The sequence below is a fragment of the Cetorhinus maximus genome, chromosome 35, assembly GCF_964194155.1.
Source record: "Cetorhinus maximus chromosome 35, sCetMax3.hap1.1, whole genome shotgun sequence".
Taxonomy (NCBI): Eukaryota; Metazoa; Chordata; class Chondrichthyes; order Lamniformes; family Cetorhinidae; genus Cetorhinus; species Cetorhinus maximus.
In genome coordinates, this window is record NC_135913.1 from 1,149,714 (window position 1) to 1,175,369 (window position 25,656).

Below are 25,656 nucleotides of genomic sequence, written 5' to 3' on the forward strand. Positions count from 1 at the left end.
TTTTAGAACATCCTCTTCACATCCCTCTAACCGCAATCACATATACCAGAACCTTTTGCCAACAGACAGCCAGCATTTGCAATGTTAATTTTTGATTCTCATTTTCACACCCTGACTGCATAAAAACCTCACTCAAACACCTCCGCCCATGAATTATTTTTATTTAACCAATCAGCAATGTAGAACAAGAGAGCAGTCATCAGCAAAGCCCGAATGGTGTTTTGATTCCAAGAATATATGATATTGCCCCTACTAATTAACACTGAGATAGCAATTGGTTTGTTCTCTCTTTGAAGGTTACGGGTATTCTGGCGATTTGTAGCATTCTCAAGGTGGTAAGTTTACATTTTACACTTTGATTATTAGCCTGATGTTTGCCTGTGCTGCAAAGTTTATTGCAGTTAATGCAATAGCTGATCCTAATAAGAGATGGAGAAAATATCAATGGCATCATCTTACAGATGATTTACACAGGGGACAGACCATAAAATACAGGATATAATTACGGCACAATTGACTAATGGGGAAGAAAAGGGCAAAAGATAATCAAAAATGCCCTTTCAATTTTTTTAATGCGCCCATGGGCATTTGAGAGTCAACAACGTTGCTGTGGGTCTGGAGACACATGAAGGCCAGACCAAGCAAGGACAGCAGATGCCCTTGCGGAAAAAGCATTACTGAACCAGATGTGTTTCTTTGACAATCGTTCCATAAATACCATTAGACATTTAATACCAATTTTTTATTGAATTTAAATTTTACCACCTGTGCTGATACTCGAACCCTAAAGTGTTACTCCGAGTCTCTGGGATACTAATCTAGTGACAATAACTCTATGCTACCATCAGTCCAATAGGCACCTTACGAATGAAAGAACGATAAAGATAATGGAAAACTTGAATGATTTGAGCTGGGGTATACAAGGCATCAGTGCAAAACATGCAGATGACACCAAACTGGGAAATGCAGTAAATAGGGCGGTGGTTTACAAGCGTCAGGAAGACATAGGCTGATGAGATGGGAATGGCACAGAAGGTTCTCTAAATGGATCTCTTGCATGAAGGCGTTCTCCTGGGATAAGAGGCTGAGTGAATTGTGTTGAGATTATCTGGAGAGTATAAGAATGGGAGGTGATCTCATCGAAACATGCAAAATTCTGATGGGGCAAGACAGGGTGGAAGCGGAGAGATTGTTTCTGTTGGCCTGGGAATCTAAAACGTAGGACCACACCCTCAGGATAAGTGGGGGGCGATCATCTAGGAATGAGATGAGGCAAAACTCAAACGGTTGAGAATCTTTGGAATTCTTTGGAATTTTGAAATGTGGTTGCTCCATCATTGAATACATTTAAGGCTGGGATAGGCAAATCTTTGGTCTCTCGGGGAGTTAATGGATTTAAAGAGCGAGCGAGAAAATGGAGTTGAAGGCAAAGGCCAGCCATGATCGTGCTGGAATACTGGAACAGGTTCGATTGGCCGCGTTGTATTGTCCTCCTCCTATTCACATTACCATTACTATCAAAATCCTAGAGTTACCATGGACCGCAAACTGAACTGGACCATCCATATGAATACCGTGGCTAAAAGAGCAGGTCAGAGGCTAGGAATCCTGCGACGAGAAATTCACCCTTTGACTCCCCAAAGCCTGTCCACAATGTACAAGGCACAAGTCAGGAGTTTTATGGAATTATCCCCAATTGCCTGGATGAGTGCAGCTCCCACAACACTCAAGAAGCTCGACACCACCTGGGGCAAAGCCGACCATTTAATTGGCACCCCAGCAACAAACATTCACTTGCTCCACGAGTGACGCACAGTAGCAGCAGCGTGTACCCTCTACAAGATGCACTGCAGGAATTCACCACATCTCTGTCCTGAAAGGGCGACCATTAATTTCCAACTAATGACGCCTAGTTCTGCACTCACCCTTCAGGGGAAATATTATTTCCACGTCAAGACCGTTCAGGGCCTTTTATATTTCAATCAGGTCACCCCTCATTCTTCTAAACCCCAGTGGAAACAAGCTCAGCTGGCCCAAACTTTCCTCTGCAGATAACCTGCTCATTCCGGATATCAGCCATCCTGAGGAGGGAGGACAGCCTCTTGTGCTCTATATTCCAAATGTTTTCTAAGGTTATGGCGCGGAAATTGCGGGAGGAAGGGTGAAGGTGTTTTTTTGAATTGTCTCGAGACTGTATATGTTATTCTCTGATTGAGATAAATGGTTTATGAGAGGTGCCATACTCACATGAAGCACAGATGGTGAAGAGCTTCATGCAAGGGAGGTCGAGAAAGCATGCGGGACGCTTGAGCCTTGACCCTTAACCCTTGATCCTGCATAACCAACTTCATTAGTTAACGGGACAAAAATGCAAATTAATAACAGGCTGTGGGGAAGGTCTTCCAAAACAATGGCCAACTGACAGCAAATATATTCCCTGAATTTTCACCGAAGTGGTGAGGATTTGTACAAGCGTACGAATGGGATCAGAAGAGTGAGGAGTGGTGTGGGGGTGGACAAGAATGATTCAGAGAGAAATGGCACTTTCAAACAAATCGTATTGCAAGGTTGAAAACGATCTGGAGGCAATCGTTATATCAAAAATAGAAATTCCCAAGAGGCTGAGCAAGAAATCCAAGGATATTGAACGAGAGGGAACGGGAAGGAAGCAGCGATAAACCAGGATAGTCAAAGCAATTGTTCATTTCACCTCAGTTATTGGCACAGGACAGATCCTGCAGTTGCCTCGAATCCACTGGAAGGAAACAGTGAGATTTGGAAGGAGAGCAATTTGCTCCGTAAGCAGCAATAGCAGTGGCTGCTGGATCCGGGGTTTCATTCAAGGCTACATTGCATAAGCACGATGGGCCGATTGGCCTGCTCCTGTACTGTAGCATTCCCTGATTCAATGATCTGTGCTCCCTGGTCGAATGGAGCCATAGTGCCCTGGGAGTTTCCAAGCAACCAGAGAAAGGTGTGGATATTCAATGCAGGCTTCTAAATGACAGAACAGAGGTGGTTAAGGGGCGATTTCACAGAGATATCCAAAATTATGAGGGACGGGGGAAAGGTTTGCATGCGTAGTGAGAGGGAGGCTGTTTCCAGTGGCAGCAGGCTCAGCAATCAGAGGACAAAGTTGTAAGTGATTGGATAAAGCACTGAGACATGACTGTGTCTGTGTGTGATTTTCTCTGTATGTGTGCATGTGTTTGTCTGTGGGTATGTATGTGTGTGTGCGCGTGTGTGTTTGTCTGTGTGTATGCATGTGTGGGTGTGTGATTTTTTGTATGTGTGTTTGAGTTTGCTTGCGGGTATGTGTGTGTTTCAGTTTGTGTGTGCACGTATGTTTGTTTGTGGGTATGTGGGTGTATGTGAGCTTCTCGTTATGGGTGTGTGTATGAGTCTGTGTTTGCGAGTTTGAATGTATACAAGTGAGTTTGTGAGTGTGGATGCGAGAGTCTGTTTGCGTGTCCGTGTGTATGGAGTATGGGTGTGTGATTGTGGGTGTGTGTACGTGTGTGTGTGTGTGTGTGTGTGTGTTTCAGTTTGTGTTTGTTTGTGTGTGAGTTTGTCGGTGCGGGTGTGTTCGTGTTTGTGAGTTGTGTTTGTGTGTTTGCGTGTGTGTGTTCGTGGAGGTGGGGTGGGGTTGTGGGGCGGACTGAGGCTGCGAGAGGATTATTTTTAAATTGGGAGTTGTCATAATTTGGAATGGACTGCCGGAAAGAACTGTGGAAACATATTCAATTCGAAAGGGAATTGTATCAATAAATGAATGTAAAAGCAGTGGAAGGCAGCTGGGAAAGAGCAAAGGAAAGGGGCTAATTGGGTAGCCCGACAGAAAAGCAGGCACTGGTAATCCGGATACTTGTGTGCTTTATAACTTCACCATTCTATGAGCATGCCTAATCAAGTTCGTGTAGTGCAGAGAGGCCTGTGTGGGAGAAGGTCATGGGCACAAATCTTTGAAGGTAGCAGGGCAATATGCGGGGCAAGTTGTGGTGGCTGGTTAAAGGAAAAAGGCATTTTTTCATAGTGGGAATAGTTACAGAAGTTAAGAAAGTTAGGTCAAACATTTACGCAACAGTCTGGTTAGGCCTCGGCTCATTTATGTTGTTGAAATCTGGACACCACACTTTAGGGAGAGGGGCCAGGCTTTAGAAAGCTTACAAAAGAGGTTTTTTGGGAAAGAAGCACCAGGCTTGAGGGAGTTAAGTGATGTGGACAGACTGGAGAAAATCTGGAGTTGGCTTCAGGACAGAGGATCTTGAGAGGAGATTGGGTGGAGGTGTGCAAAATCATGAAGGACTTTGGTAGTTTCAATGAGGAGAAACTGCCTGCAGCAGCTAAAGGAGGGGTCTGCAGATAGCCCACATAGAAGATGATTGGCAAAGCTGACAGAGCTGGCATGAGGAAACTTGTTTTTACACAGCGAGGCAATTGTGAAATGGCATGTAATGAAAGAGGAGTGGAAGCAGATACAAGGACTAGTTTGGAGGGTAACAGTATGCTTGCTAGTGGGGAAATTGCAGGTCCGAGTTGGCGATCTGTGGCAGAGGGATGGCTTAACGAATGCCCACCACGAAAGTGCTCCTGCTGTGCTACATCATTCTGGGATTCTATGGCAACTAGGCGAAAGGTAGGACTCGCTTATATATCTGAAGGCAGATACAGGAAGAGTAGGGGATAAAGTAGAGGGGGTGTACTGTACCTTCCTCATGCTGCAGTTGCAATAGAGTAGCAAGATGTGGATTCCCAGCTTTCGGCAGGACATAAAAGCAATTGGTAATACTGCTACTTTGTTACACCAGAATAAAAACTGATCACCACACATCATGGCAGGAAAAGTTTTTAGCATTGGCGATGGAAGCACGAGCAGGCAACTTTTGTTAGATGCTCAGGAGCGGCTCATAATACATTCATCCCTCTCATGAGGCCACACTTGGAGTACTGCCCGCAGTTCTGGTCAGTGTATTATCGAGAGAGGCGATCGTGGCACGGGGGTGGACGCAGAGGAGGTTGATGAGGTTGAGAGCCGAGATACGTGGGAAAGGGCTATCCAGCTGGCTTCTTAATCGAAAGCATGAGGCCGAGGAGCGACTCAAGAGATATCATAAAAATTATGAAAGGTTTTGATAGCGTGGATGCAGCGAGAATGTTCCCTCTTTAACCAGAGGCCCTCGGTTAAAATAATCACCAGGAATACCAACATGGGAATCTGAATAAGCGTCCTTCTAGAAAGAGTGGCAAGAATGTGGGACTCGCTGCCACAGGGACTTGTTGAAGCGAATTCGATAGAGTCACTTCAAGGGAAAGTAGACAAGCATTTGAACGATAAGGGAATAGGTGCATATGAAGGTAGGTTTCGAAGAGAAAAGATGGGAGGAGGCTCGAGTGGAATATTAACTAGCATAGAATGGTTCGGCCGAACGGCACTTTCCTGTGCTTTATAGAAGCACAGAAATGTCACGGCACATAAAGAGGCCATTCAGCCCATCGTGTCTGGACATTCAGCCCATATAATGACTTGTAATTTAAGGATCATAGCGCTCATATGGACACAGTAAACCCCACACACACAGCAATGAGGTAGTGAGAAGATGATCTGTGTTGTTATACTGCTCACCGAGGGTAGTGAGGAGAACCCCCTTGCTCTTTCTCTGAATAGTAGACTTTTGTTTTTGTGGATAGCCTTTCGGTACCATTGCTGAAAGAGATTGCAGGTCCTCAGTTCCCTCTCAATGATTTCATCCTAAAACCATCCTCTTTTTATGGCTGCTGATTGTCAACTGTTCCTGTGCCGCTGCACTCTAGAACTTCCTTTGCAGACTTTTATATCTTATGCATCTACATAGTCATCCATGATTGAGGCTGTATGTTAGCTGTCTCTGATCCTTCTGCAAGAACAGGCAAATCACTGTTAATAACAACATTGAGGAGTCTCTCACTATTGAAAAGATATTCTGCTTTTGTATTATTTCACCAAGGTGCATTAGTTCCCTCTCCCACAACGATGTCCACTCCCTTTCTCAATCACTTCATCCTTGCACCTCCTTCATGTCCTGCTCACACCTTCCTCCCATCCAAGCTAACCTTGTATGGACAGCAAACACAGAAATATTACAGTGGGTCGCTCCATCTATCTGATTGGAAAAATTTGTAAATAGCTGAAGCTGAAGCACTGATCCTTGCAGCTCTCCACCCCACACGCCCCAACATAACCCATTTGCCTGGATGTGTGCAGCTCCCACAACACTTAACAAGCTTGTCACCATCCAAAGCAAAGCAAACCACTTGATTGGCACCACATCCACAAACATTCACTCCCTCCACCACCAACGCACAGTAGCAGCAGTGCATCCCATCTGCAAGAGGGACTGCAGGAATTCACCAAGTCTCCTTAGACAGCACCTTCCAAACACACGACCACTACCATCTAGAAGGACAGGGCCAGCAGACAGATGGGGACACCACAACCTGGAAATTCCCCTCCAAGTTAGTCACAATCCTGACTTGGAAATAGATCACAGTTCCTTCACTGTCGCTGGTTCAAAATCCTGAAACTATCTTCCTAACAGCACTGTGGGAGTACCTACATCACAGGGACTGCAGCGGCCCAAGGAGGCAGCTCATCACCACCTTCTCAAGGGCAATTAGGGATGAGCAAGAAATGCTGACCTAGCCCACATCCCGTGAATGAATAAAAATAAATATTTAAATTCTACTCTCTGTTTTCTACCCATTAATCAGTCCTTAATCCACACTAATAAATTTTCTACAATCCGATGAACAGTAACTTGTGTAATAAGCACTGTGCGCCACTTTGCCAAATGCCTCCGAAAAATCTAAATATACGACACCCACTGGTCTGCCCCCTTGGCGCATCCTCAAAAACTCAAATAGATTTGCCCAACACGTTCATTGTCTACTCTGCCTACCCGTATCGTAGATTCCAGCAGCGTTTAAGATGATCAAATGGGCTGATAAATTAGATACAGGGAAACTATTTTCTTTGCTCTGGGAGACTATGTCAAGGATGGAAAAAAGATAAGTTAGTGCTCGTCACAGGGTGATGTTTGCAAACTCTTCATCAAATAAAGCAGTGTGGAACTCCACAACCTCGCAGCCCACCAGGCTGTTTAGGCTGCTGTGGGAAATGGGCGTGGGGTGGGGAGGGTTGGGGGTGTCAATGGAAAAAATGTCACAACTGAAATTGATAGATTTTTTTCGTCAGCCAAGGGCTGATGGAGCAGGGGTCGGTTTCGTGGAGTTAAGATTCGGATCAACTTGGGCCTGATTGAAAGCCGGAACGGGTCGGAAGGGAGGAATGGCCTCCCCCTGCTCCGAAGTGTATGCTCGCCTGAGAGGAATGTTCTTGCAGCGCCCTATCTTAGTTGAACCCACAACGTTTTCCAACGTGTTTACGATGTTACAACAATAGGGACAATTCATCGGCTGTAAACATCGCCTCTGAGCATTGGGAAGGTCAAGGTGAAACACTGAGGGCGATGGAGCAACATTGCGGACATATAAATGGAGTCCTCACCAGCTCACCTCCCAGCTGCACCCATCCACCCAACCCCCGCCCCCACCCCCCACCCCCACCCCCCACTCCACCCCCCAAGCAGAAGTTGAGCTTTTGCATTGAAACTGCAACACAGTTCACAGCACCGGGAGAAAATCGACCCTGGTAGCATTTAACTCGTAAAGTGTGAGGGTTTAAGGAATGGAGCCCCTGCTGGAATAGCTTTTTTGCCACTCTGTCGGCCGTACAAGGTGCTTCTAACTTGAGGTATCCATTCAGCCTGAATGGAGCTGTCTCAGTGCCTCAGGGATGATGTTTCTTCCATTTGGTCATCATCAACTGTGTTTTGCTGCCTGACTGAGGGGCCTTGTTAACATTGGCAAGTATCCCAGCTCAGCCCATCCATCACTCGACCCACTTGCTTCATTTTGTGTCAGCGCAGGCCTTTGTCAGGCTTTCAAGCTGTTTCACTGTTAGGGTGGCATTGGCTGGATATTTCACAGTGTGGCAGTGGCTGTCATCTTCGGTGCAATAAGTAACGTCCCATTACCCTCGCGACCTGTTTCCATTATAAGAGAGAGAGAGACAGAGAGAGAGAGAGAAGAGAGAGAAAGGCAGAACGAAAGGCGGAGAAAGCGTGAAAGAGAAGTAATGAAATAAAATACTGGAGCAAAAGAGAGAGGGGAAGGAGAAAGATAAAGGGAAGGAGAGACGAACCAGGGACAGGGAGAGAAAAATGGAGAAAGGGAAAGAGAGCAGGAGGCACTCCAAATGAAAGGGAATCGAGTGAGGGTCAGAGATAAAGAATGGAGAGAACAAGAGAGAAAGAGAGCGAGAAACAGAGTGAGACTGAGCGAGGCGGAGAAAAATATGGAAGGGTGAGATAGTGAGGGAGCGAGAGGGGTTAGAGAGGGAGAGTGTGAGAAAATAGAGAGCAAGAGGGAGTGAGAGAGGAGGGATAGTAAGAGAGGATGTGGGAACCTAAGAATACAGAGAGAATAAAGAGATTGAGAGAACGTGAGAAGAGGGAGGTTAAGAAGCATTGAGATAGCGTGAGAGGAAAGAGTGTAAGAGAGACTGAGAGAGTTTGAGAGAGGAGAGAGAGTGAGGGATATTGAGAGAGTGTAATAGGAGAGAAAGTAAGAGATTGAGAAAATGTGAGAGGAGAGAGAGTAAGAGATTGAGAGTGAGAGAGCAGTGTTTAAGAGAGATTGAGAGTGCGAGAGGAGAGAGTAAGGGAGATTGAGTGAGTGTAAGGGAGAAGCGAGTGAAAGGGAGAGAGAGGGAAAGAGCTAATGCACTTTTCCTTTTAATTGATCACAACATTCCAATATGTGATTCATTGTCGAACTGTCACAAGAGCATGAGAAAGAAAATGCTGTACTTGAGTGATTTTACAACCCAGATCCCCGAGGCTGAAAGGACGGCATGTCACACACAGCACCATCAAAGAGACTGAAAGAAGGGAAAACCCGCCACTCCACTGGTTATAAAGGACATGAACACGCTCACATTACTCTCCCCTGAAAATTCACTTTTAATATTCCAGTGGTTTGGTGTTGATTAATCTGCAAAAAGTAATCTTTCTTATAAATACCGTATTTTAGAATACACTTGAAAAGTAAACCACGTTGAACAGACATCCGGTAAGGCTTATTTTACAGTTGGCTCAGGAAAAAGCACATACTATTTCTGACACAGCTACTCACACTCTGAACATGTTTAACAACAACAGCTCTGCAAACCTGAGACTAACTGTTTGCGAGTCCTTCGATTCTTATCTGATGCTCCACACAGGGAAATTAACTTCCTGTCAATAAACTGAACAGTTAATCATGTCACCATCAGCAATAGCAGCCTGTTCAACCGTTAGAATAAAAGGACATCGAGCTGACAGGTCTTGTTAGGGATGGTCGAGGTGGGGTGAGGGATGGTGTGGGTGTTGAAACACCATCAGTTTGCAAGTAAGAAATGCAACACATTTCTGCCACTTAAGTCACATGTGTGGGGTATTTCGTCTATATATCGACTACTTTAGAGTCTCGTAGGTTAACAACTTCAGAACTGAGTCACAGCTCCACAACTGTCTGCAACCGCAGATATTGTTAAAATAAAGGAAAAAGTTGCATTGATATAGCACCTTGCACGGTCTCAGGACTTTCCAAAGTGATTTTCAGCCACGTGAGTATATTTGACATATAGAACCACAGAAATGTTAAGGCACAGAAGGAGGCCATTCAGCACATTGTGTCTGGCCATTCAGCCCATAAACTACTGTGGTCATGTAAGGAACATAGCTCTCAACTGGACACTTTAAACCCCACACAAACAGCAATCAGATAGCGACAAGATGATCTGTGTTGTGACGTTGCTGCATCAGGACAGTAGGGAAAGCTCCGTTGCTCCTCTTCAGAATAAAAGACTTTTTTTTTGAATGTCGCCTTTCGGTACCTTCGCTGAAAGAGATTGCAGGTCCTCAGTTCCCACTCAAAGAGTTCATCCTAAAACCGCCCCCTTTTTATGGCCACCCATTGCCAGCTGCTCGTACTTTGTTGCCCTCCAGAAATGCCATTGCAGACAGCCTTCTGTGAATGATCAGACAACATTCTATTTTAATTGACATGGAAACAATTCCTTAAAGTTTTCTGTTGAAAATGCATCTCTCCAATGAAAATACCAGCACAGGCACGATGGACCGAATCGCCCGCTGCTCTTCTTTATCATTCAAGAACTCTAAGCATATGATGTTGTAGAAACCACAATAAAAGGCTAAAAGCTCTGCTATCAGTTAAGAACATCCGCTGCTGTATCCTACCAATATTTCCCCCCTTCAAGTGTCTATCCTATACCCTTTTGAAAGTTAGTGTAGATTGAGCTTCCAACGCCCCTTCAGGCAGCACATTCCAATTCACAATTACTTGCCTCGCACTTTTATTACTTCTCATGATGTTGCCCCTTGGTCTTTTGCCAATTTCCTTCAATCTGTATCCTTTAGTTCCGGACACCTCCGCCACAGAAAGCAGTTTCTCCATATATTCTCTTTTCAAAATCGTTTATGTATTTGAAACCTTCTGTGAAATTTCCTGTGAACCTACTCTGCTCTGGCAAGAGGAACTCTTCAATCACTCCAAATTAACCGAGGTCACTCATTTCTGGAGACAGGCAAGTGAATGTCATCTGCACACTCTCCAACCTCTTGACATCCACGCTAAGGTGTGGTGCATTGAACACAACATTCCAGCTGGTGCATAAACATTGTTCACTGAAAATGAACCTGAGCAACTATAATTGTCATTAATAACAACCGTTTATGCAATACCTCCCTCAGTTTTTGGCAATGTCTTACTTTGTCCTTTCTGTTCCTTCTTAAACCCAGATCATTATCTCCCAAAGCCATTCTGTCTGCTCATGACAGGCTAGCATTAAGCACCCCTTCCTGTGCCACTGTCGGTCTCTCCTTTATCTGTGGTTACTAATTTGTGTTTCTCAACTCTCATCATCATTCAGAGCACGACAATCCAGTTCAACAACAGAGCAACTCATTGAGCAGAGTTATCACTATCAAACCAACAAAGCGGCATTCAGTTTGAGGGTGAGATATTTGAGTCTGAGACTAGTTTCATAACCTTAGATGAAGGCATTTGCAAGGGATGAAGATAGGGTTGACTAAATTGCATAGGGGCAATATGTTGAAACGTAAAACAGTAGATAAGCTTTACATGCCTTTAAGGACATATTTCGTAACATTAGCAACGACATATTCTGTTGAGAAAGGATTCGTGGAAAAGGATGCATCAATCTTGGCAAATTAATTTATGGATGGTATCAGAATGCAATAAAATGTGTAGAATGCTGGGAGGATTCGTGGTTGAACAGATGATTAGGACATCCGCAAAAGGTGACTAAAAAAAGGGGGGGATTAGAGAAAGAGTGTAAAATAGCAAAAGGTATCAGAACACACAAGCATTTCGACAAGTAGATGTAACTTTAAAATTTAGCTAAAGTAGATGTTGGTCCATTAGTGAATGAGAATGCGGAGTTAATAATGGGAACAAATGGAAATGGTGAATACTTGTTCAACATCTGTCTTCACAGTGGAAACCACAAAAACAACCCAGAATAAGAAATAAATCAAGAGGCAAGAAGGATGGTAGGAACTTCATGCAATAACTGACCAGAGAAAATTTATCAGGGGAATTAATGGGCTTGAAGGCTAACAAGCTCACTGGGCGTGATACCCTGCACTCCTGGATTCTAGGTTTCTGAACGAAATACCTGCAACATTGGTTGCAAACTTCCAAGATTAGGGAAAACACCATCCGAGTAGGAAAACCGAGGGAGGCAGAAAGCAGGGCAGTAGGCCAGTTATGCCAACATCTGTCATTGGTAAAATTGGAGGAGCTACTATTAAGGAAGTAATAGTAGGACATTTATAAAATTCTAATGCAATCACGAGGAGTCAATATGGTTGAATAGAAGTGAAATAGTACTTGACAAGTTTGTTCAAATTCTTTGAGGATGCAATAAGCAGTGTGGACAACGGGGAAACAGTCGGTATTGCGCCTTTGGATTTCCAAAAGGCATTTGATCAGGTGCCGCATAAATGGTCCCTATACAAGGTAAGAGTTGTTGGTGATAGGGATGATATATTAGTATGGACAGAGGATTGGTTAACAAACATAACACAGCAAGTTGGGATAAATGGGCCATCATCAGCTTGGCAAACTGGGACTGGCGGAGGGTTACAGGGAACAATTCTGGGGCCTTAACTATTTACGATCTATATGAATGGTTTATATGAAGGGGCTGGGAGATTTGCAGGCAAATTTGCCATCGATACAAAGATAGGCAGGAACATAAGTTGTGTGGAGGGCACAAAGATTTCCCCGAAGACCATAAAAATGAAGGGAGATTCCGTAGCGGTGTTAAAAATCCTGAAGTGTTTTGATGCATTAAGAGAGGAGAAACCCTTTCCACTGGCAGAAGGATCGAAAACCAAAGGACACAGGTTGAAGGTAATTAGCAAAATGGTCAGAGGCTACATGAGTAAAACATGCGGCTGCGCAGTGAGCTATTGTGACCTGAAATGCATTCCCTGAATGGTTGGTGGAAGCAGTTTCACGAGCAGCTTTGAAACAGAATTTGTGAATCGTGAAATGGTGGAAAATGATGACGGTGGAGAGGGAATGAACTAATTTGATTTGAACTAATTGGATTGCTCTGGAAAAGTGTTCGGGCAGGCACCATGGGGCGGATGGCCTCTTTCTGTGCCACATCCCTCCATGATCCTACCTGACGCTGTTGGCATGCCCTATTTTCTTGTTTGTTTTGTTACAGGATAACTGAGGCTCATTCATTTCTTGACTCCCGTGATAAGTCGGCGGATCAGCCCCACAGTGAAACATTCCAGAAGTGGAATCTGAAGGGAAAACCAACCTGTCTGAAAGTCCTCACCAGGTGATACCAGAATAAAGGAGCAATGCACCATATGGTTTACATCGTGCTTCTCACTCTGTGTTTGGACAGTAAGTAGTTTAATTCTGTATTTGAATCAACTGGAAAGTCAACTCTTAATGTAGAAGGTTTTCTGAATGGAATTCCCCTTCTGCAGCTGCAGAATGAAGCAGAAAGGAAGGAGGTGCTTTGCAACTTTGCCTGTAGTGTGAATATAGGTGCAGAAGTGGCCATTCATTTACCCCTTAAACCTATTATTTTCAGGCTGGAGTAGACTATTAGACTGCTTGAACTTGTTACTTAACATCAGAAAGCGGACATTCAGCCCATTGAGCTTGTTCTGTATTTATCTAGCTCATGATGACCCGATACCCTATTTACCAGCTTTGTCTCCATGAGCCTCTGATGATCTTTCTCCGTAGGGAGCTGCAGGCAACAGTCCTTGTTAATTCAAATGACCTCGAACACCCACAGAATCTTTGGAATAAATAAATTGTGTCTACTGAACTTTGCACCAACCGTTTCAAGAAGGCAGCTTACCACCACCTTCTCAAGGGCAATCAGGCATGTACAATAAATGCTGGCCTTGCCATCGATGCCCACATCCCGTAAGTGAATAAAAAAATGTCATGCCTGAAAGTCAAGGTACAATGTTAACCAGGCCAACATTCAAACAATGTTTGAGCATTGTGCACTAGTTCCTTGTGCATTGTACACAAGGATACACAAGCGCTCCTTGCTCCTGCCACATTGATCTCAGTAATTGGAACATGCTTTCTTTCTAAAGATCTCTGAAGACCGAGGGGCATATTAGTGGGGTGGTGAAAAAGGCATATGGGACAATTGCCTTTATCAATCGAGGCATAGATTACAGAAGTAGGGAGGTCATGTTGGAGTTGTATAGAACCTCGGTAAGGCCACAGCTGGAGTACTGTGTGCAGTTCTGTTCGCCACATTATAGGAAGGATGTCATTGCACTGGAGGAGGTGCAGAGGAGATTCACCAGGATCTTGCCTGAGAGGAAACATTTGAATTATGAAGAGAGATTGGACAGACTTGGATTGTTTTCGTTGTAGCAGAGAAGACTGAGGGGCGATCTGATCGAGGTGTACAAGATTATAAGGGGCATGGACAGGGTTGATCGGGAGCAGCTGTTCCCCTTAGTTGAAGGGTCAGTCACGAGGGGATACAACTTCTAGGTGAGGGGCAGGTTGTTTAGGGGGTTATGTGAGGATATACTTTTTTACCCAGAGAGTGGGGACGGTCTGGAATGCGCTGCCTTGGAGGGTAGTGGAGGCGGGTTGCCTCACATCCTTTATAAAGTACCTGGATGAGCACTTGGCACTTCATTACATTCAAGACTATGGGGCCAAGTGCTGGTAAATGGAATTAGGTCGGTCCGTCTGTCAGGTTTCTCAAGTGTCGGTGCAGACTCGATGGGCCTCTTCTGCTCTCTGTGAATCTGCGATTCTATCTTAGTTCCACTAATTAATGTGCAGCTGTCACAGCGTTTCCTCCTTTCATCCCCTCTGCCCACGGCCCTTTGTAACTACTCTGGTCGGATTTTTTTTTTTTGCTCATTCATGTATGCCAGCAGGGATTCTACATCACGCACTGGTCACTGAATTTTCTTTTGAAAGATGCTGTCGAAAGTTCTTCAGCTGTACTTTCAATTAGTACCCATCCTATCATAGGAAACAGCTGCAATGACAAAGAAGACCGTTTTGTGATGTTGCTCCTGGTGCGTTTGCCAATTATAGTAATTCTGTGACCAGGTTCTCTATCCTTCAGCCACTTATTACTTACTCTATGAAAAGAAAGATTTTGAAAACCTTTATCAAACCACTGCTTAGCTGTGCCTCCTCTACAAAGGACACTCCCAGCTTCTCTATATTGTCTTCACAATTGAAGGGCGCCACCAGGTAAAATACTGTATTTCCTCTCTGCACCAGCTGCAAGTTCATGCTAGCCATCTTAAAGTATATTGCCGGAAATTGTGTACAAAATCCCAGCTGAGGCCTAGCCTATCTCGCAATATCTCAATTTGCTTTGTTTTAAATGAGCCCCCGGTTACAGGCGATTTATCTGTCTTAAGTGATGTCATTTCTCGATTCTAACTTTTCAACTCAAGGTCGTGGAAAGAATGAAATAATGACCTATTAGTTTGTCACAGCCCTGCATTCCACAAACGGCCATTTTGTATCTTGCAAGTAATACACAGAATTTACAGCACAGCAACAGGCCAATCGGCCCAACAGGTCCCTGCTGATGTTTTTGCCCCTCATGCATCTTTCCACCCCTTTCCATCAAAATTCATGAGAATGTCCTGCTATTTTTTCCCCCACAGATTCTTAAGCAGAATTTCGCAAAATGACCCTCTGCAATTCGCCTCGACATTTTCTTCGCTCTACAGTTAAAGAAGTTCCTCATGAATTTCCAAATCTGATTTCTTCGTCACTAACTTACATTTAGCGTTCTTCGCCCTGGTCTCCAAAACAAGTGAAACAATTTAACCGTGGGAGCAGGAGTAGGCCATTCAGCCCCTCGACCCTGCTCCGCCACTCAATAAGATCATGGCTGATCTAGTGTGGCCTTAACTGCACTTTCCTGGCTGTCCCCCATAACCCTTGACTCCCCTGCAGGTGAAAACTCTGCCTCAGTCAACTTTGAGTATACTGACTGACCCCGGCTTCTCTGCTCTCTGTGGAAGAAAATTCCAAAGATTGCCAATTATTAATGAGAATAGATATTCATGCTTAATTGGGATAGCCCAACTTTTGAATTCGTGCCCCCTGGTTCTAGATACCCCTCCACCCACCACCTCCCGCCCCCGCCCTACTCCCCCGAGGGGAAGCATCCACTCAGCATCCAGCCTGTCAAGTACCCTCTGAAACTGATATGTTTCAATAAGGTCACCTCTCATTCTTCTAACAAACGTTGATGAGTATAGCTCTAATCTGTTCAACATTTTCTCGTAAGATAACAGCTTCATCCCAGGAATTACCCTGAAATGCTTCCAATTGAAGTGTATTCCTCCTTGAATAAGGAGTTCAAAATTGTACACAGTACTCTGGCTGCGGTCTCACCAATACCCTGTATGGTTGTCAAATAACCTCCTTACTTTCATTTTCCATCGCCCTTGCAATATAGGCCAATATTCAATTTGGCTTCCGAACAATTTGCTCTGTCTGAAAGCTGACTTTTTGTGATCCATATACGAGGATACCGAAGAACATCTGTAGTGCAGCATCCTGCATTCTATCTGCGTTTAAATTATATCCTGATTTTATATTCTTCCTCAGCAAGTAGACGAGCTCTCGTTTTGTCACTTACTCCATCTGCCAAATATTTGCTCATTCACTTAGCCCATCAATATCCAGCTGCAGGCTCTTCCTATCATCCTCCTAACTTGGTTTACTAACTAACCTTATATCAACAGCAGATTTGGCTAGAGTACAGCCAATTTCTTCATCCAAATCATTAATATAGATCATAAATAGTTGAAGCCCAGCATTGATCCCTGCAGCAACCTCTGGTTACAGTTTGACTATTTGAAAATGACCCATTTATGCAGACTCCCTGCTTCCTGTAAGTTAACCAATCCTCTATCTATTCTAATGGATTACCCACAACACTACGAGCTATTATCTAGTATTGCAACATTTATGTGGTTCCTTATCGCATGACTTTTGGAAATCCATAGAGCGCACATTACTGATTCCCCTTTGTCCACACTGCTTGATTTTTTTAGAAGCATACAAACATAGAAACTAGGAGCAGGAGTAGGCCATTTGGCCCTTCGAGCCTGCTCCAACATTCATCATGATCATGGCTTATCATCCAAATCAATAGCCTGCTACCGCTTTCTCCCCATAGCCTTAGATCCCTTTTGCCCTAAGAGCGACAACTAACTCCTTCTTGAAAACATAAAATGTTTTGCTATCAACTACTTTCTGTGGTAACGAATTCAACAGGCTCACCAGTCTCTTGGTGAAGAAATTTATCCAAATTTCAGTCCTAAATTGTCTACCCCTTATCCTCAGACTTTGACTCTTGGTCCTGGACTCCCCCACCATCGGGTGCCTCCTTCCTGTATCTACCCTGGCTAGTCATGTTACAATTTTATAGGTGTCTATGAGACACCCCCCCCTCATTCTTCTGAAGTCCAGCGAATATAACCCTAATCAACTCAATCTATCCTCATATGTCAGTACCACCATCCCAGGAATCAGTTAGGTAAACCTTTGCTGCACTCCCTCTATAGCAAATACGTCCTTCCTCAGATAAGGAGACTTAAACTGCACACAATATTCCAGGCGTGGTCTCACCAAGGCCCTGTACAATTTCAGCAAGGCATCCCTGTTCCTCTACTCAAATCCTCTGGCTATGAAGGCCAACATACCATTTGCCTTCTTTACCCCCTGCTGCACCTGCATGCTTACCTTCAGCGATTGGTGTAAAATGACACCCAGGTCTCGTTGCACATTCCCCTCTTTCAATTTGTAGACTTTCAGATAATATACTGTCGTCCTGTTTTTGCATCCAAAATGGATAACCTCACATTTATCCACATTACATTGCATCTGCCATGCATTCGCTCACTCAGCTTCTCCAAATCACATTTAAACATCTCTGCATCCGTCTCACAGCTCACACTCCCACACAGCTTTGTGTCATCTGGAAAGTTGGAGATATTGCATTTAATTCCAGCATCTAAATCATTAATATATATTGTGAATAACTAGGGTTCCAGCACCGATCCCTGCCGTACCCCACTAGCCACTGCCTACCATTCAGAAAAAGACCCATTTATTCCTACGCTTTGCTTCCTGTCTGCCAACCAGTTTTCTATCCAACTCAATGCAATACCACAAATCCTGTGCGCTTTAATTTAATACGCTAATCTCTTATGTGGGACTTTATCGAAAGCCTTCTGAAAGTCCAAATAAACCACATCCACTGGCTCCCCCTCATCAGCTCTACTAGTTACATACTCGAAAAATTCCCGTAGATTTGTCAAGCATGAGTTCTCTTTCATATATCGATGCTGACTCTGTCCGATTCTGTCACTGTTTTCAACGTGCTCAGCTGTTAAATCTTGTACAATGGACTCTCGAATTTTCCCCACTACCGATGTCAGGCTGACCTGTCTGTAATTCCCTGTTTTCTCTCTGCCTCCCTTTTTAAATAGTGGGTTTATATTAGCTAATCTCCAATCTTTAGCAACTATTCCAGGGTCTATAGAATCTCGAAAGATGACCACCAATGCATCCACTATTTCTAGGGCCACTTCCTTAAGTACTCTGGGATGTAGATTATGAGGCCTCGGGGGTTTATCGGCCTTAAATCCTATCAATTTCCCATCAAATACCACGGATGGTGCATCCTTCTGGCAGGTTTCATTCTTGCTCAATTGAATATATCTTTGTTGATATTTATGAAATCCTCTTAAATGCCTGACACTGTTTATCTGCTATTCTTAGTTTTTCACCTATTTGCCCTGTCCACTTCAGCCACTCTGTCTTTATATCTTTGTAATGTCCTTTATTTAAGTTTTAGGCACTTTTTGAGGACAAAGATTCTCACCCTCAAACTGAATCTGAAATTCGAATATAATATGATCACTCTTGCCTAGAGGATCATTTAACATGAGTTTATTAATTAATTCTGTCTCACTACTCATTAGCCTCCCTAAAATAGCCGGTCTTCTGGTTGGGTCCAGAAGATGTTGTTCTAAGAAACTATCCTATTGGCATTCTATGAATTCATCCTCAAGGTTACATTTGCCAATTGCTTTTTTCCAATCACTATAAAGATTAAAATTACATTCATTACAGTACATTTCTTACAAGCCCCCATGATTTCTTGAGCTATACTTGGTTCTGCAATGTAGCTACTGTTAAGGGCCCTGCGGTAAGTTGCTTCACTTAGTTCTTTCCCGTGCTATTTATTAGCCTCACACAAAATGTTTCTACAGCTTGGCCTTACGTGGTGAGATCATTTTTCATTACTTTACTGACCTGATCCGTTGTTGAAGCAAGGCCTTCCTGGCTTCTGAAATGTTAAGTACCCTTGAATAGTTTGTTCCCAGGCTTTGTCACTTCACCATCCCTGCGTCCATCCCGCTGTCTTCACTTTTCTAGTAAACAATGTTGCCTCCCTAAAATATTGATGGATGTAATGCAATTAATTTATTAATTCATAGGATGTGGGCGTCGCTGGCTGGGCCAGCATTTATTGGCCATCCCTAATTGCCCTTGAGAAGGTGGTGGTGAGCTGCCTTCTTGAACTGCTGCGGTTCCTATGGTTAGGTACACCCACAGTGCTGATAGGGAGGGGTTTCCAGGATTTTGTCCCAGTAGCAGTGAAGGAACTGCGATATATCTCCAAGTCAGGGCGTTGAGTGTCTTGGGGGGAACTTTCAGGTTGTGGTGTTCCCATGTGTCTACTGCCCTTGTCCTTCTAGGTAGTTGTGGTCGGGGGTTTGGAAGGAGCTCTATCAGGAGGCTTGGTGAGCTTCTGCAGTGAATCTTGTAGATCGAATTCACTGCTGCTAATGAGCGTCGGTGGTGGAGGGAGTGAATGTTTGCAGATGGGGTGCCAATCAATCGGGTTGCTTTCTCCTGCGTGGCGTTAGCTTCTTGAATCCTGCTTCAGCTGCTCTCATCCAGGCAAGTGGGGAATATTCCACCTAACTCCCGACTTCTGCCTTGTAGATGGTGGAGAGGCTTTTGGGAGCCAAGTGGTGAGTTACTCGCCGCAGTATTTCTGGCCTCTGACCTGCTATTGTCTCCACAGTATTTATATGACTAGTCCAGCTCAGTTCCTGGTCAATGGTAACCCCCAGGATGTTGATAGTGTCGATTCAAGGCAAACCTGTGTGGCAAAGGCAAGTGTTGTAAACCGGAAGTACTTCTCACTCTGCCCTTCCAAGTTGAACATTTCTCCCTCAGTGCATCAGATTTTTGTCCCTTTCCTATTACGACTTCTCTGTAAGAGAAATGCATCCTCTGCCAGTTCTGTGGCTCGGTTGCAGAGGCCAATGTTGTGTTTTTCGACCTCGTCTCCCAAGGACTTATACCCTTCTGAAATGAATAACTGTTGCCTCGTCTCAGTCTCAAACTTTCAGTCTCTTATCCTTTAACTGTGCCGACTATGATATAAACTCTCAAGCCACGTGAGCCTTCTAAAGCATCTACCCTATTAATTCCGCTCAGAATGTTACAATTTCAATTCGATAAACTCTTATTATGCTAAATTGCAAAGGCTATAGTCTCATTCTCTCAACGTCTTGTCGTTGGGCAGCCTTCTCATCCAAGCATTAGACCCACAGGCCCTTTGCCACGCTGCTTTCAAGGCAATTATATTCTTCCATAGGTAAATAGGTGTGGCCGTGCACAATTGCAGCATTACTACCTAACTGTTTTACTCCAACCCCGTTGCTTTCAGAGACAACATGCTCATTTGTCTGCAAGTACCTGCCTAGCTTTCCCCGTTTCTTGTGCCAGCACACCCAAATCTCTCTAACCATCAACATTTAAACATTTCTCACCACTTTAGCAATATTCTGCTTTTTATTCTCCCTACCAATGTGAATAATTTCACTTTACTACGTTGTACGTCGTCTGCCATCCTCTTGCCCACTCACCAAACCTTTCTACACTCCTTTTGAAGACTCTTTGTGTCCTCCTCACAGCTTATATTCCCAGCTATATGTGCATCATCAGCAAACTTGGATGTGGTATTCTTAGGTCCTTCGTCTGTCATGAATATAGATTGTAAATAGCTGAGGCGTCAGCAAAGAACTTGCAGCACCCCAATAGTCACAAACTACTCACTTGAAAATGTTCCGTTTATCCCCCACGCTCCTCTTCCTCTGTTATCTCTTACCTATTCATGCCAACATATTGTTCCCACTCACATGACCTGTTATGTTGTGTAATACAGTTTTATGTGACGCCTGTTCGAATGCTTCGTTGTTTGAAAATCTAGTTAGATTATATCCACTGGTTCCATTCATCTACTCTCTTAGTAACATCCTCAAAAGAAAACAGTTCGCCAGGCAGGACTTGCCTTTCATGCGGCCTCGTTGACTCTGCCGGATTGTATTCTGCCCTACTGGAAAATGGATTCCAACATTATTGCGACAAGTGATGGCAGTTTTACGGCTGTCTGGTTCGCTGTTTACTCTTTCTCTTCTTTCTTGAATGGAGACTTTACCTTTCCAATCCGCTGTGTCAGCTCTAGAATCTCGGGAACTTTGAAAGGCCATAGCCAATAAATCAACCCTCTCTCTGCAGAACCGCATTTACAAGCACGGGACGTAGGGCTTCTGACCCATTGGCTTTGTCGGTTTTCAGTCCCATTCAATTCTCTGATCCTTTCCCTCTCCTGCTATTAATTACTTTTGGTTCCCTGTGCTCATTCGTCCCTTGGTTCCCTGATATTTCTGGTATGTCTTTTGTATCGTCTGCCTGAAGACAGATACAAAATGCTTCTTCCACGCTTCCTTATTCCCCATGACCTGTTCACCTGTCTTGCCCTCTAAGGAATGGGTGGTCAATTTTGCTACTTCCTTCCTACTGCAACCTTGTAGAAACTCTCAATCTGTTTCTAAATTTGTTGCTAGTTTCCTCTCATATTTTATTTGCCCCCTTTTTAATTAACCCTTTTTGCTCCGCTTTCTAAAAATCTCCCAGCTCCCATGTTTTTCCGATGTGCCTCACCGCGCCATAAAACTCTTCCCTTAATATGTATGTCGCCTCTAACAATAAAACTGCCCAAGGGCCTTCACAGGAGCAATTAAGAACAACGTGTGACACCGAGCCACAGGAGCGGGTGTTAGGTCGGATGACCAAAACTTGACCAAAGAGGTGGGCATTAAGCAGCGACTTGAAGGAGGAAAGTGAGGTGGTGAGAGGTAGGGAGAGCATTCCAGAGCCAAAGGGCTGGGCAACTGACGGAAAAAAACGGCGGAGCATTAAAAGAACCTGCGATATTATTCCAGGACTGGATGGAGTGACTTGCCGTGATATTATACCTCTTGGCGATCGAGCTTAGGAGGTGATGGAAGGTCAATTAATGACTTGACGTCCTGCCTCCCAATGTTCTTGAGTTGACAGAAAACTGTAAACCGATAGAATTCTAACATAACTAGACAGGGTAGATGCAGGAAGGATGTTCCGATGGTGGGAGAGTCCAGAACCGGGGGTCACAGTGTGAGGATATGGGATAGGCCATTTAGGACTGAGATGAGGAGAAGATTCTTCATCCAGAGAGTGGTGAGCCTGTGGAATTTGCTACCACAGGAAGTAGTTGAGGTCAAAACATTGTATGTTTTCAAGAAGGAGTTAGAGATAGCTCCTGTGGCAAAGGGGATCAAAGGATCTGGGGAGAAAGCGGGAGCAGGCTATTGAGCTGGATCATCAGCCATGATCATAATGAATGGCGGAGCTGGCTTGAAGTGCCGTATGGCCTACTCCCGGTCTTATTACCTATGCTTCTATATTTCAATGGCCAAACCACTCGCTTTGTTTTTCACAGATCCGAGAACACTAGCTTTCACGCATGGAGCTAAAGACACCAAACTGGATATGGCGATGCGTTCTGCCGCTTACATATTCACCCAGACCCCGGCAGCCGACCAGGCGGCGATTGATTACATCAGAGAGGAATGGGCAAACAGAAACGAATTCCTCAGAGTATGGGGCGAGGCAAATAAAGCTTTCGGGCCTAACGTTGCCATCCCAAAGGGTTTGCGGAGGGAGCACCTGATGGCCATTCACGCTTACACTCAAAATTCCACATTGCACTCGGAGTTTAACTCAGCAGTCAGTCAGTGTGGCGAAAGTGACACCATCTACCAGAGCAAATTCCACTTCAAAAGTTTCCATTACCTCCTGTCGGTCGCCCTCAGTAATTTAAAGACAAATCATCACACCACCTTTAGAGGGGTTAAGAAACTATTCAACGCCAAGAAGGGGGAGAAAATCCGCCTGGGAATATTTGCTTCCACCTCCATGAAAGATATAATCGCGAAAAAATTCTTGAAGGCAAGATCAAGGAGCAACACTGTGTTTAAAATTCAGACCAAATTTGGGGTCCCTATCAGTAAATTCTCGCAACTAGGCTATGAGGAAGAGGTCCTCGTCCCGCCCATTGAGGTTTTTAAGGTCAAACGGAAGCCAGTGGAGGAAGAGGAGGGCAAGCGGGGCTGGAGGTATATTAAACTTGTGGCGGCAGGATGCCAGGGCATCACCGTGACCGTGCAGACCAAGAACGGTGCATTTGAAGTGAAAAGAGGAAAGGGGAAATGTCCCAAACATTGCAAGTGCCTTTTGGCCTGACAGTTTCCTCAGCTTAGCTTGTGGTCGACAGTGCTTTACTAACCAACTATCGCCGCTCATCATTGATCATATACTGTTGATAATTGATAAGATGTGCTTGGCAATTGTTAAGGATACACAGGTGTGTATCTGCCCCTGTCCTTTCTGTGTCTGTGCATATCAGTGCCTCCCTTAACTCTCCTCATATATGTCTATGCCTTCCGTTACCTCTCCTTGTATGTAAGCACCTGTTCGTATTTGCCCATGTGTATTCCAGTACATCTCACTTTCTCCCTAAGTGCTAGTACTACTCCCCACCTGACCCTATATATCTCAATGCTTATCTCTGTGTGCCACTGTCTCAGGGTGGCCAGTGTCTGTCTCAGTATATCATAGCACCTGACTCCTTGCAGTCTAGTAACTGATTCAGTGTACCCCAGCACCTGTTTCTGAATCTGCCAGTACATGTCTCAGTCTATCTCAATACTCGTCTCTGCGTGTTCCAGTGCCTGACTCAGTAACTGTCGCTGTGTAAGTCAGTTCCTGTCTCAGTGTAACCCAATACCTGACTCTGTGCATCCTAGTACCTGCCTCAATGTGTCCTCGTTCCTGTCTCAGTGTATCCCCAGCGCCTGTCCCTGTGTATGCCAGTACCTATCCCAGTGTATCCTCGTACCTGCCTCTGTGTACCCCAGTATCTGACTCTGTGTATCCTAGCGCCAGTTTCATTGGATCCCAGTACCTGTCTCAGTGTATCCCAGTAACTTTCTCAGTGTATACTCGTACATGCCCTTCTCTATGTCGGTAGGTGTCACTATCTGTCCAGTTGCATGTCAGTATCGTTCCCTACCGGGCATTGTGCATGTTTGTGCTGGTCCCTACCTTGCCCTCTGTATATTGTCAACTGCTCCTGCCAGCCCCAGTGTATGAGTACATACACCTATCTGGCCCACTGTATGCCAGTAATGTACCGTCCTGTTCTGGTGTCTGTCAGTACATATCCCTATTTGTCCCAAAGTGTGTCACTACCTGTCTGTACGTGTGGCTGTACATGTATGGACTTATTCGATCTATAATTTTGTGTGTCAGGACCTGAATTTATCTTTCCCTCGGCATAGCAATACTCGTCCCTGTGTCTATCAGTACAGTTCCTTCTCTGTCATTCTTATCCATAACTATCCATTCGTGCATCGCTGTTGTTTTTTCTCCCTGCGTATGCCGGTACATTTCTCTGTCTGTCAGCACATGTCCCTATCTGCTCCTATGTGTGTCAGTGCATGTTACTCTATGCCTCAGCGAATGGCAGCACATGTCACTATCTGTCTCCGTGTCTGTCATTACATGTCCCTTTCTGTCTGTTTGTCAGTCAGTGCATGTCCCTATCTGTCTCTGCGTTTGTCACCACATGTCCCCATTTCTCTTTGCGTCTGTCATTAAATGTCCCTTCCTGTTTGTGTGTCTGTTATCACCCGCACCTCTCTGTCTCTATGCTGTCAGTATATGTGCCTATCTGCCTCTGAGTCTGTCAGTGCATGTCCCTATCTGTCTCTGTTCCTGTCAGGACATGTTACTATCTGTCTCCGTGTCTGTCAGAACATGTTTCTATCTGTCTCTGTGTCGGTCTGAACATGTCCCCATCTGTCTCTGTGTATGTCAGATCATGTCCCTACCTGTGTCTGTGTTTGTCAGCACATGCATCGATGTGCCTCTGTGTCTGTCAGAACATGCCCCTATCTGTCTCTGTGCCTGTCAATGCATGTCCCTATTTGTCGCTGTGCCTGTCAGGAAATCACAGAATCACAGAATCACTGTGCAGAAGAGGCCCTTCGGTCCATCGAGTCTGCACTGACACGTGAGAAACACTTGACCTACCTTCCTAACCCCATTTACCAGCACTTGGCCCAAAGCCTTGAATGTTATGACGTGCCAAGTGCTCATCCAGGTACTTTTTCAAGGATGTGAGGAAACCCGCCTCCACCAGCCTCCCAGGCAGCGCATTCCATACCCTCACCACCCTCTGGGTAAAAATGTTTCTCCTCACATCCCCCCTAAACCTCCTGCCCTTCAACCTGCTATTATGCCCCCTTGTGACTGACCCTTCAACTAAGGAGAACAGATGCTCCCTATCCAACCTGTCCATGCCCCTCACACTCTTGTTAACCTCGATTAGCTCGCCCCTCAGTCTCCTCTGCTCCAATGAAAACAACCCAAGTCTATCCAACCTCTCTTTGTAACTTAAATTTCTAATCCAGGTGAATCTCCTCTGCACCCCCTCCAGTGCAATCGCATCCTTCCTATAATGTGGTGACCAGAACTGCGCACAGTACTCCAGCTGTGGCCTCACCAAGGTTCTAT

General features: G+C 44.7%; 1 protein-coding gene across 1 annotated transcript; it reads left to right on the forward strand.

Annotated features, from left to right (window-relative positions):
- The first annotated feature begins 277 nt into the window (after positions 1-277).
- LOC144671977 (GPI-linked NAD(P)(+)--arginine ADP-ribosyltransferase 1-like) lies at positions 278-23,814 on the forward strand. The gene is made up of 3 exons (XM_078533914.1): positions 278-335; positions 12,860-13,047; positions 22,520-23,814. The coding sequence occupies exons 2-3, from the start codon at positions 13,002-13,004 to the stop codon at positions 23,320-23,322; spliced, it is 849 nt and encodes a 282-aa protein (XP_078390040.1). The 5' UTR covers positions 278-335; positions 12,860-13,001; the 3' UTR covers positions 23,323-23,814.
- The last annotated feature ends 1,842 nt before the right edge of the window (positions 23,815-25,656 follow it).